Below are 19956 nucleotides of genomic sequence, written 5' to 3' on the forward strand. Positions count from 1 at the left end.
TAAATCTAGATGATCGATTACAGTAAAGTTATCTTATCCTTACACCGTCTACATGTATTACAAAAGTGTGTTTATCAAAGCCACTAATATATGTTCCATGAGGTCTTTAAATTGTCAGTAGACTTTAGATTGTACTGCTCCTTCTGTCGTTGCAGCCAGACTAAGAGGTGAAGTAAGAGGTAGTAGTGTTGGTGTTAGGCGCGGTAACGTTTGTGCTTGAAGACATTTTAGGATCTTACTACCATTTACAATGTTCCTTCAAAATACATACATCCCTCTGAATCGTGTGAATTGATGTCCTCATTTTGAATTTTGTAGAACAAGATGCATCTCTGACACACTAAGAGGATATGAGGTTAAGAGTTTTGACCTGAAACAACGTTAAAGAATCTCTGAGGTCTCTTTTTTTAAAAAGTGATGTTTCTGAATGTTGAGGCGTGATAACGCCAAACGATAATGACTAAATTCTTAGATGTGGGCAACGATACATTTTTTTTTGTATTTGATTTCATGTATCACCGAATGTTCTGCATTGTGTCTTTGTGTTTGAATACATTCTCTGAGAATACGCAGCAGGAGGTCAAAAGATTATTCTTCCGCCTTTTTTCATTTTTAAAGAATAATTTCACTCCCTGTGAGATCCAATTTTCACAAGTCAGTGTGATGAAACAAGTCTAGGAATCTTAAATGAACCAATATCGTTTCAAAAGGATTCAGAATAAACATTGAACACAAACACATGAAATTACATAAATACCTTTATTGACTACATGAATATTTGTCAAGTTATTCACATTCACACCTGTTTCATTTGGATTCTTCATTCATTCTTTATTCTATTCTTATTTGTTTTTTCAGATCATCCTTCCCTTTTTGTATCAGAATGCAAATTCTATTGTGCTATCCCTCTTCGTGGAGGGAGCGTAGTGTGCTTTAATGAATTCCAGCCAGCTGGGGTGATAGTTGTGGTACAGGTTGTCAGTCGGTTGCATCAACAGACTGTACTGATTTAAATATTTGATCTTTCCATGTTGCATTGTTAATGGTGGCCTCGCTGTGCTGACTGTCAATATTTCATATCGAGGAAAAAACAGGAACATCCCACTAAATATTGTCGGACTCAGAAGGTCAAAACAAGTTTCATGTATCTAGAATTGAACATCCACCCACAAGAAATTGGAATATTTATTTAGGAAAACTATTTTACCTCTTTGTAGGAACATTTCCTGGTATTTACGGATCAGACAGCTGGAAATAATAGGAATTTTGATATTCTGCTTTTTTAAATGTATAATTAAATGCTTGTCTCTTGCATGAGATGTCCTTGTACTAGTAATTTATTTTTTAAACTTATAACTAAGGAAGATTACAGGCCTGAAAATCTTAATTTAACTTAAATATTCCCTCCTACCTGTATATTCTTCAACAATGTTTTTTAAATGATGTCAAGTTTTATGTTTTTTACATTTACTGGTAGATGGGGCTCTTATGCCGTAGGGTGATGTTTTCTGGCGGACAATGCTAGCGGCATACAATCTGAGCCAGGGACACAATATTGAAGGGAATTTTCAATATGAAATAAATACAATGGTTTAATGGTGATGGATCTTCTGATCTTGAATGTTGATTTAGTTTGCATTGTCAACATGAAATCTCTTCACATTTGTGATGCCATATTTGAAGTCTTGCATAGCTGTTATTTTGTAAACCTAATTTGAGTTAGATACGACTCCTAAAATTGGTAATTTTGTAATCTTGTTAGTTGTTAAGAATAAAGTTTTATAAATGATTTTTCTGATGATATTGTCAAGAGGATAAGCAAAACGGGTGGGACGGGTCAAGAAGACTTCGGGTGATCGGTGACATGGCAGTGAAAGGGAGGCTGTAGGAAAGTAATTCATTGACTTTCATGTAATTCCTATTTTTGCCTGGATTTCCAAAAACACATGTTTTTAATCTTCTGTTTGTTTCATTGCTTTGCGCTTTGGTTTTCTATGTACGCTGATGTGAAACGCTGTTCCGCTTTCACACAATTTCACACATTTAAATAAAGCGTCACTTTAATTCTTTACTAAATTTGCCTCCTGGCTAAAGCAGCGAATTGGCAACATGATTGTCACATTGTTTATTGATGGACGTCACTGACATGTTTGCAGTGTGTTAATTCCAAGTGTGATTTGGTGCAATGAATTCCAATAATGAGGGAAAGTGACAGACTAAGCGGAAGAGGGAAGTGACTTAATATTCTAATAAACTCGGGAGAAGCAATGTCTTTGTCGTGGGTGTATATTGTTACGCTGCATCATTCCTCTATAACTAGTGAACAGAATAAAACCTTCACCTTTACAGTGAACCTGCATTTAATACACAGTTTTATTTTAATTTTTCTCTCGGCAATGGTAGTTTCCAGAGAAATCCACTCTATTTTTAGTTTGTCAATATTTTAATGCACGGCTGGCTGACAGACCATGTTTATAGTTTTAATTAAAAGGGTGCATTCAAGACAAAAGAGGTGCCTAGCTGGTTTTTAAAACCATGTGACATCATCTGTCTGCGACCTTTAGAACTCAGTGGATCGATTTGAATCTCAGATTGTAGCAGCAGAGAACATGAAAATGTTTATTTCAAGCAGTCGATCAAAGAATAATCATGGATGGAAATGCAAGGCTGTGGTGCACTGAAGCAGCAGTCAAAGGTTGAGCTGAAGGACAACACTTCATTTTCTATCTGAATTCATCGTGAAGTTCTTGTCTTGCAGCAAGTGTCTGACACAAAACCTTCTGATAAGTAATTACTGACACTTTAGAAACAATTTACTATTGAAAGCTTGAAAGCATTTAGCTGTGCTAAAAACTGTTTTGTTTGTTGCACTGCTTCAGAGGTGGAGTTAACTCAAGCACTGATACTTTCCCTTTCTTTAATAGCATAGATAAGGTAAGGTAAAACTTTATTGATCCATATAGATGGGATCATTTCCAGTAGTACTTACTGGATTGGTTCCTATCTGGGCTTTCAGGGATAGAAATATGCCACTCTGAAGTGACTTACAATAAGCTAAATGGAAACAATCCAAAAAAGAAAAAAAAAACAGAAATGTGTAATGCAGAAGACACTTGGTAATTGTATAAATATTTGATATTATCAGTATTAAACAGAACCATAAAGTTGCTGATATGATTAACTGACTTGAAATCAATTCCGTTTATTTTAACACTAAATTCAAACCTCTTTAACTAAAATAATGACCTGGGTGCTAGACTGGGCAGATTACTTTTTTGTTGTCTAATATAAGGGAAATAAAATCATATAATTTAGATCTGGATACAAACAAAGAGTAAACAATGGTTGATAGCAAAAGTATTCACTGATCTGAAAAAGTGAGAGCAACACCTTAAATATATGGAATTTCACTTGACCTTTAGATACATTACAAATATTTATAACGGCAAGCTTGTGACATTGTTCTCTGATTGGTTCCTAAAAATGGTGTCAAAATTCTGACAATGAATATCAATCTGAAGGCAAGTATGTCAATATGGTGGAAGATTTGGAATAAAAGCACTTTGACGTGGGAAACCCCAGAGTGGGTTATAGCAAGTGGACTGGCAACACTTATGGTAACCTCTCTAAAATCCATCCAAATCAATTCCTATCGTCTTTCTCATCAGGTTTGGTCATGAAATTTCAAGTTTGCTCAGTTAAAGGGAAAGGGTTGTTGAGAGCAGCTTGTATTCGTTTATGAAACGATTTCACCTGTGGTGGCCCACGGCAAAGAATTTGGCAGGCGGTTTAATAAAAATCATTTCTCAGGACATGGTTGATTTTTTACCCTTCCGACATTGATGCCAGGAGCAGCTCCTGCAACATTTTTATTTCACTTCCATGATGTTTTATGCAGAGGAGCAACGATATCCACCATCTGTTAAGGTATTCAGAGTAATACGTAAAGTGAACTGAAAGCCTCACTAAAAACTAAACGATTAATTCTAGTTTGTGTTGAATCACCTGTTTTTATTAGAAATCTCCAGCTTCATCAGCAGTAGGTCCGGATTTATATCCAACCTGATAATTTAATTTGTTGTTGCTGTATGTTCATTTACAATTATGTAATGACATGCTGTTTTATTTAATCATTATCTGGACAAATAGGATTCATCAACATGTTCCCCGATGAGAAATCGGAAATAAACGATTATTAAGGTGTAAGGCGTATTCACATAAGAAATATAAAAGAAATAGAGATTTTGTATTTTTTCTATCTGGTCCATGCATGTATTGTAGCCTGTGTTTAATAAAGAAGTCTTCATTTAAAGTCAAATAAATATAAATGAAATTTAAATGAAATTACTATTACTGTTATAAGAAATAGACTCACTCACATGTGTTGAAGTCTTCTTCTCCAAGATGCAGTAAGACCCTCATCATGACGATGTTTTGAAGTTAGTACTATAGAAAGTTCTCCCCCGTCTGACATCTTGCAGAACGAGAAGTTATGAGAGTGTATTAGATAGAGTCTATTATCACGTAATTCTGGGCTTTTCTCCTCCTCCGGCCAACTGTAATCAAGCCCCACTTTATTTGAAAAACAAGTCTTTTTGGATTGATGACATGTGGGGACGAATATCTAGCATGATCAATGACAGCAAACTGGGTATGGTTAGGGTAAAGGAGGTTTCAGCTTCAGAAAATAGTTTTTAGTGGGTGGGGCTTAAGCACATTTTTCCAATGTAAATATTTTAATTAAAAGCATTTTGTACCAACAGACACATACTTCACTACTCCACTTCCGCTTCCGGTGAGCCTTTGATCGGCTGCTTGAACGTAAGCTCCTGCAATAATTGCCCAAAACAGTCGTTTTAACGACTACTTGTCCGGATGTTATGCTCATATCACTTAAGATATGTCTCAAGCATCTCGGATCTATGATCGTGATGCTCTTTTCAACATCAGAGAGTCGATGGAGGATTATAACCGCGACCGTTACCAACGTCCGGTGAATATGTTTCCGGCTCCGCTTCTCATCGACTCGGACTCTGTGGAATATCGTTTGATCTCTCGGGTACCGGGCGATTTCCACAAGCGATCGAGTCGGTCTGGAGTTCAGGTCAGACGCGCAGTCGTGATTGCTCGGAACAACTCTGACGTCATCGGACGTCATCGATGTTTGATCGACATTCCTCTCGCTGAAGAGTATGACGACACATCAGCGCTGCCGTCTGTCCAGACCTCAACGAAAGGTGGTAAGATTTTTTCATTTCCTCTCTTTAATTTGGCTTTTACTACGGAGTTGAACGTCAGTGACAGCTGGTACCCACGTGACCGCTGTTCGCTTCAAAAGATCCCGCTTTGCGCGCCTGTCAGTGACGCGGCGTCGTCAGTGACGTCATCGGTGCTGAATGTGGGACTTCTTAATGTTCGCTCCATTACTAATAAATCCTTTATTCTTAATGATCTTTTCACAAGAGTTAATTTGGATTTATTATGTCTTTCTGAGACTTGGCAGAGAGAGGAAGAGTTTATTCATCTGAACGAACTCTGTCCAGTAGGGAGCGCTGTCCTGGGGAAGCCTCGCCTCTCTGGTCGTGGAGGAGGTCTTGCTACTGTTTTTAGGGAGAGTTGTTCTTGCAAAGTGATTCAGACACAGGAATTCACTTCTTTTGAGTCTCAGATGATCTTGGTTGGTTCTACAAGACCTTTCTATTGTGTCAATCTACCGCCCGCCTGGTCCTGCGGCGGTGTTCTTGAAAGACTTCAGTGACTTCTTCTCTTCCATTATTCAGATGGAATCTGTTCTTATTCTTGGAGACTTTAATCTTCATGTTGATGGAGTCACATCTTGTTCTGCTAAAGAACCTTTTAACTTTAACAGAAGCCTTTAATTTTGAGCAACATGTTTCTGAACCCACTCATCAAAAAGGCCACATTTTAGACTTAGTTTTTACTCTTGGCCTGGACATTTCTAATGTATCTGTACATGATGTCCATCTGAGTGATCATTCTCTTGTCTTGTTTAACCTGGACTTCATCCCTGAACCTAAGCCTTTGAAAGGTAGGTCTCAGAGGCGTGTCATCTCAGCCGATACTGCAGACAGTTTTTCTGCAATGTTTGACCGTCTTTCCTTTGATGACTGCCTAGACGTGGACAGTTTGATTCACTGTTTCACTGGTCATTGTGTTGAAATACTGGATCAAGTGGCACCTGTTAAATCGAACTTGAAAATTCAGAAAAAAAGGTGCCCTTGGACAAATGAAGATCTCCTGAGTCTGAAGAGACTTTGTCGAAAGACTGAGCGTCTCTGGAAGTCCACTAAACTTGAGGTGCATAGACTTCACCTCAGGGATCTGATGACTTCTTACAATGAGATGGTAGAAAGTGCTAAATCTGATTACATCAGAAAACTGGTAGCAGCAAATAGGAAAAACCCCAAAGTTTTGTTTGACATGATTAATTCTCTCGTGTCTCCTGCTCCTCAAATCACGCCTGTCTTCTGTGAAGCTGACAGCAATGCATTGTTCAGATTTTTCATTCACAAAATGAAATTGATCAAAGAGAAAATCTCTCCCCCTTTGTTTGGAACTCCTACTGTCTCTGAGCCCCTCTCCTCCTCTTGGTCCTCCTTCACTGCTGTATCTTTGGGTGATATTTCAGCACTAGTGAACAAGATGAAACCCTCCTCTTGCTCAGATGACGTCCTTCCTTGTAGGCTTTTTATCAAAGTATTTGATGTAATTGGCCCCTGGGTTACCAATATGGTGAACCTCTCCCTTTCCACAGGGGTTTTTCCCAATGCATTTAAACAAGCCATTGTGGAGCCTCTGCTCAAAAAAACAGGCTTAGACCCAACTGACCTCAGTAATTTCAGGCCTATTTCTAAGCTTCCTTTCTTGTCCAAGATCTTGGAGAAGGTGGTGTCTGCGCAGCTGTCTTTGTTCCTGGATCAGAGCGACATCCATGAGAAGTTTCAGTCTGGCTTCCGTAAACATCACTCTACGGAGACAGCTTTATTGAAAGTGTCCAGTGACATCATGATGTCGGCTGACTCTAGTAAATTCACTGTTCTGGTTCTCTTGGATCTGTCCTCAGCCTTTGACACAGTTGATCACCAGATCCTGCTGAGAAGACTGAGGGATGAAGTGGAACTGTCTGGGTCTGTGTTAGAATGGTTCTCATCTTACCTTTCTGGGCGAAGTTTTAGTGTATCTGCCAATCAAATGAGGTCTGAATCGGCAGATCTGTTGTGTGGAGTCCCTCAAGGTTCTTATCACATTTTTGCTGATGACATCCAGCTCTACTGCTCTTTTGATCCAACTGAGCCCCAAAGGCTGAACAGCTTAGTCAATTGTTTGCTAGAAATCAAACAATGGCTGAGTGAAAACACTCTACAGCTAAATGTGGACAATACTGAAACACCGGTGATAGCTCATGATGATAAGGTTCCAGGGTTGAGTCAGTACTTGGGTGACTTAGGTCAGTCTGTCAAACTGAGCCTGAGAAACCTGGGTGTTGTATTTGATAAAGACATGTCTCTTGTTCGACACTGCAGAAAACTGACCAGAAACGATTTCCTTCAACTGAGAAAAATCTCCAAACTTAGGAAAATGTTGTCAGAACGTGATCTGGAGCTTGTAATCCATGCGTTTGTTTCTTCTCGTCTGGACTATTGTAACAGTTTGTTTTCATGTCTTAACAAGAAGGAGCTGTCTCGCCTGCAGTTGATTCAGAACTCTGCAGCGAGAACTCTAACCCGCTCAAGTAGAAGAACTCACATTTCTCCGATCCTTAAAACTCTTCACTGGCTTCCAGTTTCTTTCAGGATCAACTTTAAAATTCTGGTTCTTACTTTCAGAGCTATTCATTGTTAGGCTCCTCCTTACATCACTGATCTGATCCAGCCTTACACCCCAGCTCGGGCTCTGAGGTCTGTGGATCAGAATCTACTTATGGTTCCTCGCACACGGCTCAGGACCAGAGGACAGAAATCTTTTCAGGCTGTTGCTCCTAAGCTTTGGAACAATCTTCCTCTCTCTTTGCGCTTGATGGAGTCTACTGACTCCTTTAAGAAACATCTTAAGACGTTTCTATTTGTTCAGGCTTTTCCTTGATTTTCTGGAACTCCTGTGTTGTTCTCTGTATTATCTTGATCTTTAAAGTATATACTTTTTTGAGTATTGTTTTGATTGTTAAAGCGCTTTGTGACCCTGGTCTGGAAAAGCGCTATATAAATAAATATTACTTACTTACTTACTTACTTATAAGTACAATAGAGTCCAAGATCTATTTATGAGACACTTAAATGAAAAAATTAGCTGCTGTTTAATCAAGAGTTTAATCAAGATAATACACCTTCATGTTTTTTATACTTTTGGCTGTAGCCTTTCATTTTCTATGAAGTTTGAAATTTGAACAAAATAAACACCCTTTAAACACCCAAAAAATATGTACAAGAACATGTCTGGTTTTCTTTGTTGCCGCATTGTCGTGTCCAACCAATCTTGTCTGACACCAGATTCTTGGAAAAGCAACACGTTGTCATAGCATGATAACCTGTAAAGTCAGTTTCGCAGGCTTTACAAGCTGAACACAAGAACTGGATTGTACATTGATTAAATGTTTTATTTTGTTGGGGTTTGTTTAATTAATTTATTTAAAAAAAATGTGACATCTTGATAAGAGAAACCCAATATATATATTCATGACATGATTTGTTATTATTATTAAATAAACTAGTTTAAATTCCAAAATTACAAGTTTCATGTCATCTTCAGAGTGCCAGGACATCACCCAAAATGATCCCATCATAAAACAGTTTTCATAAATTTGGGATCCATTGATGACAACCTTGTATTTCAAAATATGACTATGCCGAAGATTGATGGAACAGAGCTGTCAGAATCTTTCACTGAGGTTTATTGACACCGTAGAACTAAATTAAAGAAACGATAAACAGCATTAGTTCGCTGAAGTTTAAGACAATTACGTTTTACAAATATATAAAAGAAATAAACAAACCACTTTGGTCTTTTCATCAATCAGGGCAGACTGTGGACTTTCTGGAACAGTTTCTTGTCTCTCTTTCACCTCGTGTCGCAAACAAGTGGGCGATTCTGGTAGCAAATGCAACTAATATTATTCTCAAACAACTGTGTGAATCAAGTGGGGTCAACTGGTGGTGTTCTGTCTCTATTTTTTCCTCACAGTCGATGTTGAAGCTCTCATTAAAGTCATCACACTGCATTTCAAATCATCACATTACTGCAGATATTGATGTTTTCTAATGACTTCGTACATAAATTAAGCACATGATTTGTCCGTTCAATTTATCTGGCTAAGCCTTTGGAATCACATTCTCATGTGCGTGATCTGATGTTAATTTGACTCAAAGTGAAGCCAAGAGAGGGATTTGGTAATAAGCATCCATCAGCATTACATAATGACAGACCTTGCCAATAAAACCTCCGATGTCAGGTGAGGTCACTTCCTGGTTGCTTAAAAATCAGGATATCTATTCTGGTATTCAGCTCTGACACCCACTCACTGTTCGCTGACAGTTTGAAGGATGTTTCTAAATCTCTTTTCCCTTCCCCAGAGTCTCAGGGCTGCAGGCGAATCTCACACCCACACTTTATGTCTCCACCTGTTGTTCAATTAAATCAGGTTCTTTGAGAATACTGCCACTGCATTTGTATTCCTCTTGAACTCCTGCTTGAGTATTTTCAATAACGGATTACTATGGAGGATTCATGTTGCGACTCTCAAACTCTTCCCTTGACGTTGATGGAGTGTAAATCTTCCTTGACAGTCTGCTCACTCTCAGCTCTACCTTGCTCAGATCCATGTATTTTTGGTTCAGCTCATATTCTTCGTACCTATCGGTACATTTGTTTCTTTGGACAGTGGATTCTTGCTTAGAAATATATTTCTAAAACAGAAAATGCTGTCGGCAAACAACATCGGTATCTAACTTTAACTCTGTATTGTGATCCTGGTTTGTGAAAGAGTTTTACAAATAAAAATGACTTACCTACTTACTTACATCTTATCTGCGACAGAAGAGAAGCAGCTATAGTGAAACGGAATCTTCACAGCAAGAAGTGAGACCCGCCATGATTAGCCAAGATTAGAAATGAGTTCATCAGAGGGCCAGACTAAGATGGTTTGGACACATGGAGAGGTAATAGAAAGGACGTTGCACAAAGAACCAATGAGTTTCCTGGATGTGGTTAAGAAGACTGGTGTAACTGGGGAGGATAAGATAAAGATAGAGTGTGGTGGAGGAGGTGGACTGACTGTGGCAACATCTAATTGGAAAAGCTGAAAGACAAAGAATTGTGTTAACGTGGCAGAAACTCTATAAGTAGTCTCAGCATATTTTTTAAATATCTGCACAACATCAGATGACACACACAGTTGGTCTTCAGCACACCCCTTTCTCTTTCTCAATTTGCATATGCTTGTCTGCTTGTGTTTAAATTTGCAAGCATGTTCAGCTCTCATTACCACAGACACATTGACGAGTCTGTCTGTAGGAGCGAGTGACACCGAAAAGTGGGGGCTGGGGGGGTTTGGGTAGAGGAGGTAGCCAACAACCAACTGTGACAAGTTGACCCACAGCTGTATGATCCAAGTGGACAGGCTGAGAAGACGTTGTCATTTAGAGATGCCAAGCAGAAAAGGGAAAGGAAGACCTTGAATACTGAATGATTCACTCTGCCTCAACGTCTCTGATATTCAGTGGTGACCATTTTTTGGAAAGTGACTACTGTGTGAGTGTGTATTTGTTTGTCTTCATAAAACCTGTATCAGACTAATAACCTGTTGCTGGGATGGACGACAATTTGTGAGACTGTTAATGGAATAAGCAGACCATAATGAATCAAGCTATAGCTTAGTTTACTGGATTTCCTGTTGCATTTTTTTTTTTTTTTTTAATTAAAAATTAAATAATAAAACAAATAATATATGAATAAATAAAAACTGGGCATTTGTAGATGAATTTAATTTGTAGATGAATTGACTTGACCATCTACCGTTAAGTAAGAAGCTGATCACCCATTTTTTGTCATTCATCATCATTTCATTTATATAAATTCAAAAACGTTACGTCGCTGTCCTCGTTCCTATTTTGGTGTTTAGTGACTTCAGTTAATGAGATTGATTCAAACTAGTGTTTCATAGCTAATTAATAATGCCAATTGATTTATTATTATCCACATACATTTAATAGTTTCCTTTTTACCATAAATCAAAGGTGTTGCTCCAACTTCAGGTATTCTTACCTAGAGGCAATTTTAAAGTTAAAATCGACCAGAACTAAGATTTTCTTAAAGTAAACCTTTTTTTATAAGGTCTATAATCACTTCAGCATAGAAGGGTTACTAACAGATTAGACTTTTTTTTGGTTTTGAAATGGTTTCATCCTCTTACTTCAGGTTCAAGAAGTTTCCTTGTATTTTGTGCACTGTAGTCCAACATTAAGGATCCATCCCCCACCCTAAAGTTTAAAATAATGTTCAAATATTATTTTAATATAGGTTTATATATCCTTAATTTAATACAGGTACATGTATTCCTGCTCCTTTTCTATAGTCTAAAATTAAAAACCCTTTAGTCAAGAATCAAGAAACTATATAATGAAAATTGTGAATACAGTTGTAGTCTGTAGAGCTTCAATGAAGAAAGAAAAGTCTGAGAGGGTTTATAATGTTTTCAAATCTTATTTAGTCATGAATAAGTGTTTCAAGGGTTGCCATACCCTAAGTAGGTGTGTAGAAAAAGGCAAGAGATAAAAATGGATGAAATCTACATTTGACAGTCAAGAACGTGTGGATATTCAGTTGTTTTTTGTTTCAGATCATCGAACAGCTAGAGGACATTGTTGGCATAAGAACGCTCATGAGATGCATGAAACTGACTTTATCAACGATCAGCAAAATGGCGATGGCTTCTACTGCACTATAATTCACTCTTCATATTGTGTGTGTCTCAGCAGATGTCATGGAAGGAAAAAGTGCCATTTTGCTCGGAATGAGTCAGTGGAACTCAAACGACCTGGTGGAGCAGATAGAAACTTTGGGACACATGGAGGACCACGCACATGGTACGTTTTACATTTGGGCAGCGACAGTTTCGCACACACAAAGAGCTGCAGCTATTATAAGGCTCAACAAAGTATTTCATAGAACGAGGAATGGGATAACTGGACTGTAAGTGGGCTTTTATCTTCTCTCCTTAAAGTTGCATGAAGCTCATAAATATGTGATTATGTTAGATGGAACAAAGTATCGAGGTCTAGTTATATAACAGGTCAGCTCTGCAGACGTATCGAAGATGAAAATAGATTTGACAGGTTGACTTTTTTCATTGTTTCTGTTGTTCTTTAAGATGTATCGTACATGTCCTTGAGCTGAAAGACCTGAGGATGAAAGATGAACAATTGTTGGCTGAGTGGTAATTGTTCATTTCTTTCGGTATTTTCTTTGGACCTTTAGAAAAAAGTAACACAATAGCTGCCTGAAAATAAAGTATAACGTACGAAAGTAAGTAAGTAAGGAAAGGTTAGTTAGACATTTAAAAAAAGTGAAATTATTAATAAACACCACAGTATAAAAACCCATTCATATATAATAATAATTCCTTGGAATCTTTCCTGAACAAAAAGGCGTCAGGTAAGGAATGTGAAATTGAAAGGTTCCTGTATGTTAAGCATGAACGATTTCCTGTCTTAGAATAATGCTTCTTAGCACAAAGAAGAAAAGAATCAAACAGCCGGTTGAAGATGAACATAAGGATAGTTGAGATAAAATGCAAATGTTGATGTTGAATCAGTTTTCGCTCTCTGCTGACAAGCCTAAAGAACTAACTAATTTAACGAGAATGTTTTCCTGATGTAAACTCATAGCTGCATAATTTTGAAATGCTTTTCACACTTTAGTTTCAATTAATAGCTGGAAAGACGAGTATATTGGGATAACTTCAAAGTTATTTTTATTTCCAAGGTTTTTGTTTTTCTATCCTGCTGCTTCAGCTAAGTAACATTTTTATCATTTTAACAATAGTTTGTGACACTAAATCGTACAGCGGAAAAAAATAAAACACATGAGTGTGTTTATGTCACAGTGAATATAATTCAGTTTTCAGAGGAATTGATGTGCCCAAAAAGGCTTTTTTTTATTGCCGCTCTGTGCTTCTGCAAGTTTTATTAGGCTCATTAAGAGGGTTGCTGCGAAGGGAATTTTTCCTGTAAAGTAGTTATCCTAAACTGCGAGATTAGAGTAGAATAGTGCTTTCTTACCATACCAACTGAAATAACTGTATTGCCTGAAATCAAAGTTGAAAAATAGTGTGATTGAGTGAATCTCAGTATTGTAACTAAAAAGTACAATTTATTTATATATTACCTTTCAAGGTTATGTGTGACCCTAGACCAGGGGTAGGCAACCTGGTCCAGAAAGAGCCGCAGTGGGTGCAGGTTTTTGTTCCAACCGATCAAGCATATACAGTTTAACCAATGAGGTTTCAGCTGAACAAGCAACACCAGACTGACAATCAACTGATTACACTCCTAACACACCTGATTGGTCAAAATGTGTCCTCTTGAATGGTTGGAACGAAAACCTGCACCCACTGCGGCTCTTTCTGGACCAGGTTGCCTACCCCTGCCCTAGACCATAGATGCCCAAGAAACCTCAACTGACTGCTCTCACCGTGCTTCTCACCCTATCTCTAAGAGAGAGCCCAGCCACCCTTTCGAATTTTGGCTGTTTGTACCCACAACCTTGTTCATTTTGGCACTACACACTGTTCCTGACATTACATACAAAGAGTATGGAGATAATTGGATATTTTTTACATGTGTCTTTTAGACAAAGAAAATAATCCAACCCCTTAGTCTACATTATGATGAGTGATATTTGAATAGGGTGAGCGACTATTGTTTATTTTTGATCAATACCTACTCGGTGTGGTCTGTAGTCATTTTTGTTATGTATGTACGTATATTTTATAACATTTTTGCTGGATATTGATTATTGCTGTTTTGTTTGTTGCACATTTACCAGGCTTCTTGCTCTCATTAGCAATTGCACAATATAAAAATAATCTCTTTAATTATGTGCTCATGGTTCACAGCAGGAGGTCGATCCACTATGTTAATTGTTATTTAGCTTAAGGTCGCACAGTTTCACAGCTACAGAGATATGCGAATATACGAATATGAAGGTTGTGATTATGCCCCACAAACAAATTCAGTCAACAGCATTTATTCTTTGATCATTTTCTTACCAAAATCAATATGCTTGTAGTTTCTAGTGTTTAACAGCAGTTTAATCCTGTTTGCCGAAAGGAAGGCTTCTGCTGTTGGTTTTGATCACTGATAAATGGAGTGGTTCTTGTTGTAAAGGTCGACTGTGTGCTTTGGCAGACGCTTAAAATCGCTGTGATTTGGAGAGATGTTCTCTGATCCTGCGGAGATAAAAGATGCAGCTCCAGCTGAGATGTTCTGCTTAGTCATGTGGGGATAACCAATAGGGTGTGCTGAATATTTTACATCCTTCTGACAAAGTAATGACTTGAGAGGCGCTCGGCTGTTAACGTCCACTCTTAATAGTTGTTTTGATGCTTAAGGAAAGCCTTACATCAGCACAGCAGTTTTAGACCCAGTAAGGGAGCATCAAAACTGACTGAAATATTCAATATTATACCAGCATTAGCCACTGGCCAAGTTGGCTAACAATGATTCATCACCAGCCGAGCTGTAATCCTGTTTTAGACTTAACAAAGCTTCTTTTGAAGCTGGTCATCTCAACCCTCCGTGCCTCTCTCTGTGAGGATGTTTCATTGTTTGGGTTGGACCTTATTGTTTTCTTTTGTTTTGAAAAATGAGGGCTTTGAAAAGTCCACATATTTTCATAAAAAAAAAACTCTGAAGATACACAATGGATATTTTAAAGCTGGCCCTTTGATACATTTTTATTTGAATTGTGTTTAGGATAGTCTGAAAGGATGTGATGACCTAATTTTCTTAACCATCTGACGTTGTACAATGATGGGAGTCCCTCTATGGTCTTGGAATATCATCATATGGGCTGCTGGGCAGGCTTTATGTCTGAGAAACCCAGGAAGTGATGAATATCTATCAGATATAGGCAGATTTGGTTCACTCTACAGCGACGATGTAAAGGTGAGTCACAGCCTTGGGGAGTAGTGAAGTGACCGCAGTGCTCTTCTCTTCAAATGTCATAGTTCAACTCCCCTCCCTTCCCTCTTTTCACTGAGATATTTTTTTAATCCTTATTAAATCACGTGAAAAAATACCTTTTCATGAACTGACCTGATTTCTTATATTTGAATGCCTTTCACCTTTCTATGTTGAAGCTATGAGCCTCTGCAGCTGCTCCACAGAGCAGCACTACTTCACCAGTCAAGTGCCCTCAGTGAGCATCGAAACTCTGCTGCAAGTGACTGCAGACACATGTCACTTAAAGGAGGTAGAGACCTGCAATATTGGACCGACCAGTGCTTCAAAAGCTGGCCTCTAGTCTGCGGGCTTGGATTAAACACTGGTATCATCATGGACAGCATTTTAAAAAATAATTTGTGATTAGAAAAGCACTAATTAATGTTTGAATCTTTTCACTTGAAATAATGAATGTCTATCCCTTGTAATATAAAAGAGTCTGTGACAGGCTTATTTACACTTCAGTCACGTCTCATGTGATACAATTGTGACAAAATGTTGTACAGATAACTATGAGAATAACACGTATGGGAGAGAAAGTATTGAGATCTCTCATGCAGAGATAGAGCTCTGCTTCCTGGTTCAGTCAGGCTGCTGCTGATGACGGCAGTAGGAAAATGGAATATCTATGAATATTGAATTTATTCCATCGGTTAGAATTGATTTAAAGATTTATTAGGAGCAGATAAAGGAAGACTCCCACTTGTTTTCACCTCCCCTGCTACATACAGAGTGCTTCATAAGTCTGTTAGTGAAGACTAATAGGAAACAGAGTCCGAGGTAGAGCCGAGATCCTTACACAATCAATCATATTTTTGCCAGGAAGGTCGGAAGAGCACGGATGTCTCATTCCTCATTCTTTACCTTATTTCTTTCCTGACACTGGGAGTCAAATGTCGTTGGTCTCCGCCGAAAAGAACAGTTTGATCCATTGGTGGAAGACTTGCCTTTCAGAAGTCTAACCATTCTTTGAAAGGAGTGATGGGAACCATCAAATAATCCAGTTATCTCTGTTTGTTATGTTTGTATTGAATGGATCCACAGGTATTATGAGTAAGGATGCCCCATCTTTACAGCATTAGGCTTATTCACCATTAAGTGTAACTTAGACAACAAGCAATCACAATCGTTTTTTTTTCTTTTTTTTGTTTAAGCCCAGCGATGTACTTTCTAAGTGAGTTTCAACATGAATTCTGACCTTATTGAAATTTCATTCCGAAAGAGGTGTTGTAGTGCAGCATATCTATTCAGATCAAGCATTTATTCAAAAGAAATTGGTTGATGTAAACTCAGCTACTGGTGTTTATGTCACATGTCTGTGTGACTAGATGATGCTGAGAATATCTTCTGCCCTTTATGAAGCTTTTTACTTTTCAATGCTCACCTTTTTTGCCATTATATTGAATGGTAATGTCTCGGTCACACTGGATGGAGAAAAAAAGTGTGTATTATAAAATTCAATGCAATTCCAGAGCACACAGGAGCAGAAAAACAAAAATTATTAATTTGATTTTTGTTTGTTCCATCAAATCCATTCTCTCAAGTTCTCTTCCTGAGGGGATTTCCTTGCTCATTAGCGGCTTGACTCTCCTTTGTTTGGCAATTGTGTCTAAAATTTACTGTTCAACAAGATGTGCATGTTTGGAGGTTATTGTCCCAATAAAATTGAGAGAAACAATAACGTTGACGTTTCAAAGCACTAATCGCTCCCTGTGTAACAAGGCTTATCTGTCCACATTCCCCAAACTAGGATTTTGTCATCTCTTTATCTGCATCCCTTTAGGCTGATGACTCTGTTTCAGTTCGTCTTTATGTCAGACAGATTGAGTTGCTGGGGATCCATCGAACCTTTCTGTTCCTGAAAACCTTGTTGCCTTTGTTGAAATATGTGGTTATTTACTAATTAATTTACCTGAAAAAAGGGAATCATACGCCCGTGCTCTGAAATCAAACTAAAAACTACCGTAAATTCCGGACTACAGAGCGCACCCGATTAAAAGCCGCATGCTCAAATTTTAGAAAGAAAATCAATTTTGTAATTATACAAGCCGCACCGGATTTTAAGCTGCAGGTTTAAACAGCCAAAAAAATGAACTACCGGTAATTCACGTCCATTTCTTACACTTAAATAAATAAAGCACTGTGTTATTCTTCTTAAGCATTGTTCAGATATTTACAGTCCGAGGAACCAGCGACAAAAGCACGAGGCAGGTGGACAAACTGTCCGTGTCCTTCAACCGGGGAATTATTTCTTCATCACGCCGGCAACACAGATGAGTAGTTTGCTTTTTTCCACCTGATTGTAACGCAGTGATTGCGCGGATAAACGCGACTTCACGGCGGGCCGTCCTGCGTCTCTGCGCTTCACCTAGGATTCACGTAACGCAGCCTTTTTTCTGGACAATAATGGACTTGAACATTGGACACTGATCGCGGGGATTTGACTGTGGGGTGTCTTGGGTGTTCGTTGTTTTGTTCATGTTTGATTGATCCTCCTTTAAGGAGCGCTTTTTGTTAAATGTTATTAAGTAAATATATTTTGATTAACTTCTATAACGGCTTCATGTGTGGTCAGTGTTGTTATAATTAATGCTGTCACTCTGGAGCGTCACCAAGTCCGCACCAGAGCTCCGCCCCATGAAGAATGTGTGTGTGACGATCTCTCGAGGAGTTATGTGAGAAGGTCCGTTACAAAACGTCAGAGGTACTTCATCCATATTTATGATTTCATCTGGCCCGATGGAATTCTCCGCTATCTTTGTTTGAGTGAATGTGCGGAATGAAGTAAGTTTCTCGTAGTTGGGAGGGAGCTGCTGACACAAAGTTACTCATTCATTCTATTGGTCTACTGTTGCTGAGCAAAATGTTTTTCCCGCCACGAAAATAAAAAGAACAAGCCGCACCGTAGTATAAACCGCAGTGTTTAAAGTGTAGGAAAAAAGTAGCGGCTTGTAGTCCGGAATTTACGGTAATCCAAATTCTGTACACAGTAAGTTTTATGATTTTATCTGTACGCAGTATATTTTCACTTATCAACAACTGTTCGCCATTATTATTTAATCCCCAGTTTCATGTTTTTCATCTTTGCAAGCTCTAAACTAGCTAGTTGTAAATGGCAGAGAGGGATTTCTTATCTTTCTTATGTTTCTTATTTCCTTCTATGTTAAGTTATACTCAAAATATGAGTTATCAAAGTGATATATATATTTAGTTGTTTACTTTGTCTGCATTTTTCATGGAAATGGACTGTGTTATAAATTCTCTTTCCTCTACTGCTAAAATGAGTTTTGGATCAAGTAATTGATCTCATCAATAAAGTGAAGCTCATTTTAATGGTTCCAGACGAATGCTTATCTTGGATCATACAGGTATATACTTCTGTCACTTGTTGTGACTTCAAGCAGGTTTTGATCAGATTTTGTGTTGGCTGATGTCTGTGTTTCATAACACAATATTTCATACCAGTATTGCTCCTTCTCCTTCTTTGTTCTCACCATTCAAGCGTCTTTCTCAGCCCAGATTAATCACTCATCGCATCACTTCCATACTAACATCCCCCTCAAATCGATTCATCATGCTGTCTTTATTTCCGCACGATATCTTAATACATTCCTCTCAGCACGAGTCACTGGCAAAGTAAACAATTTTGCTCTCAATAGATGCGAGTCACACGAATGGAAACACAAGTAATTGTTTCAACTGAACTGCATCTGCTTGAATGATCAAACGCTGGTCGCTATCTATATTTGATCTTAGCTCATCCGTCTTCTCACACAAGGATCTGTTCTGACACCATTATATGGCTTTTGTGTGCCTACAGAGTTCTTTTGTAGTCGCATTATGAATTACATGAACCAGTACATTTCAATCTTGATTCTCTTTATCTAGTTTTTCTGCTTTTGTTCAATCAAATTTTTTTTTCTTGCCTCATTGTTTTAGTGATAATCCAATACTTGTTAAATGTACCTTCCGTCATGAGCTAGGGAACACAGAAAAATCGGTGGTGTTAATTAAACTCCCACAGTGTTCATTTTTAACACTTTTTCTGAGTTTGTATAGTTCCTACAGATTTGAGTTAAAATTACACTTTTAAAAGTGTTACATTTTTAGCATACACAGTGTTATTTTTGACACATAAGAGTATTTTTAACGCTGAAATTGTGTTATTTCCTTTCACAATGAGTGTTAATTGTAACATGCAGTGTTATTTTATTAAAGTGTATATTAAACTTATGTCACCCAATCTGAAATGTAGTCACCTGCTAGGCTACAGAAAGTTATCATAATTTTAAATGTGTGACCAGCAACAGCGATCAAGTAATATCATCATTCAAACATACATACTGTACATACTGTACAAAAAAAAACAAAAAAAAAGACAACTTCCCAGCAACACAGGCATTAGCACGATAAGATCAGGCACAGACAGATCAGGCACAAGTTAAACAATTACAAAGAAATTGATGGCACAATATATTGGCTCTCATCTCCACCACAAGCACTTAGAAAGTCAAAGGGCTTATTGAGCACAAGGCCATCTGCTTTAACAACATCTCTGTCATTACTTTCAAATACTTTGTACGTATCAAATTGTTCATTAAAATGGTCAACCACAAGTTTGTTTACAAGGAAGCAGATAACACTGTCAACAACAATATTTTTTTCTATTCTGCAAAACACAGACATGTCATGTTCAATCTCACTGGAAATTATTAGTCCT

The 19956-nt window shown here is 37.9% G+C and overlaps 1 protein-coding gene across 3 annotated transcripts in view; it reads left to right on the top strand.

Moving 5' to 3' along the window:
- Nucleotides 1-19956, top strand: part of LOC148076031 (membrane-associated phosphatidylinositol transfer protein 3-like) — a 102833-nt gene that overhangs the window by 18865 nt on the left and 64012 nt on the right. For 2 of the 3 annotated variants that reach the window (XM_087795255.1, XM_087795256.1), the window contains exon 3: nucleotides 11988-12098. In XM_087795255.1, coding sequence (XP_087651381.1) covers nucleotides 11988-12098 — 111 coding nt within the window. The remainder of the gene's footprint in view (nucleotides 1-11987; nucleotides 12099-19956) is intronic. The other variant, XM_087795257.1, reaches the window with a different exon arrangement.

This window comes from Callionymus lyra, chromosome 7 (genome assembly GCF_982586985.1).
Source record: "Callionymus lyra chromosome 7, fCalLyr1.hap1.1, whole genome shotgun sequence".
Lineage (NCBI taxonomy): Eukaryota > Metazoa > Chordata > Actinopteri > Syngnathiformes > Callionymidae > Callionymus > Callionymus lyra.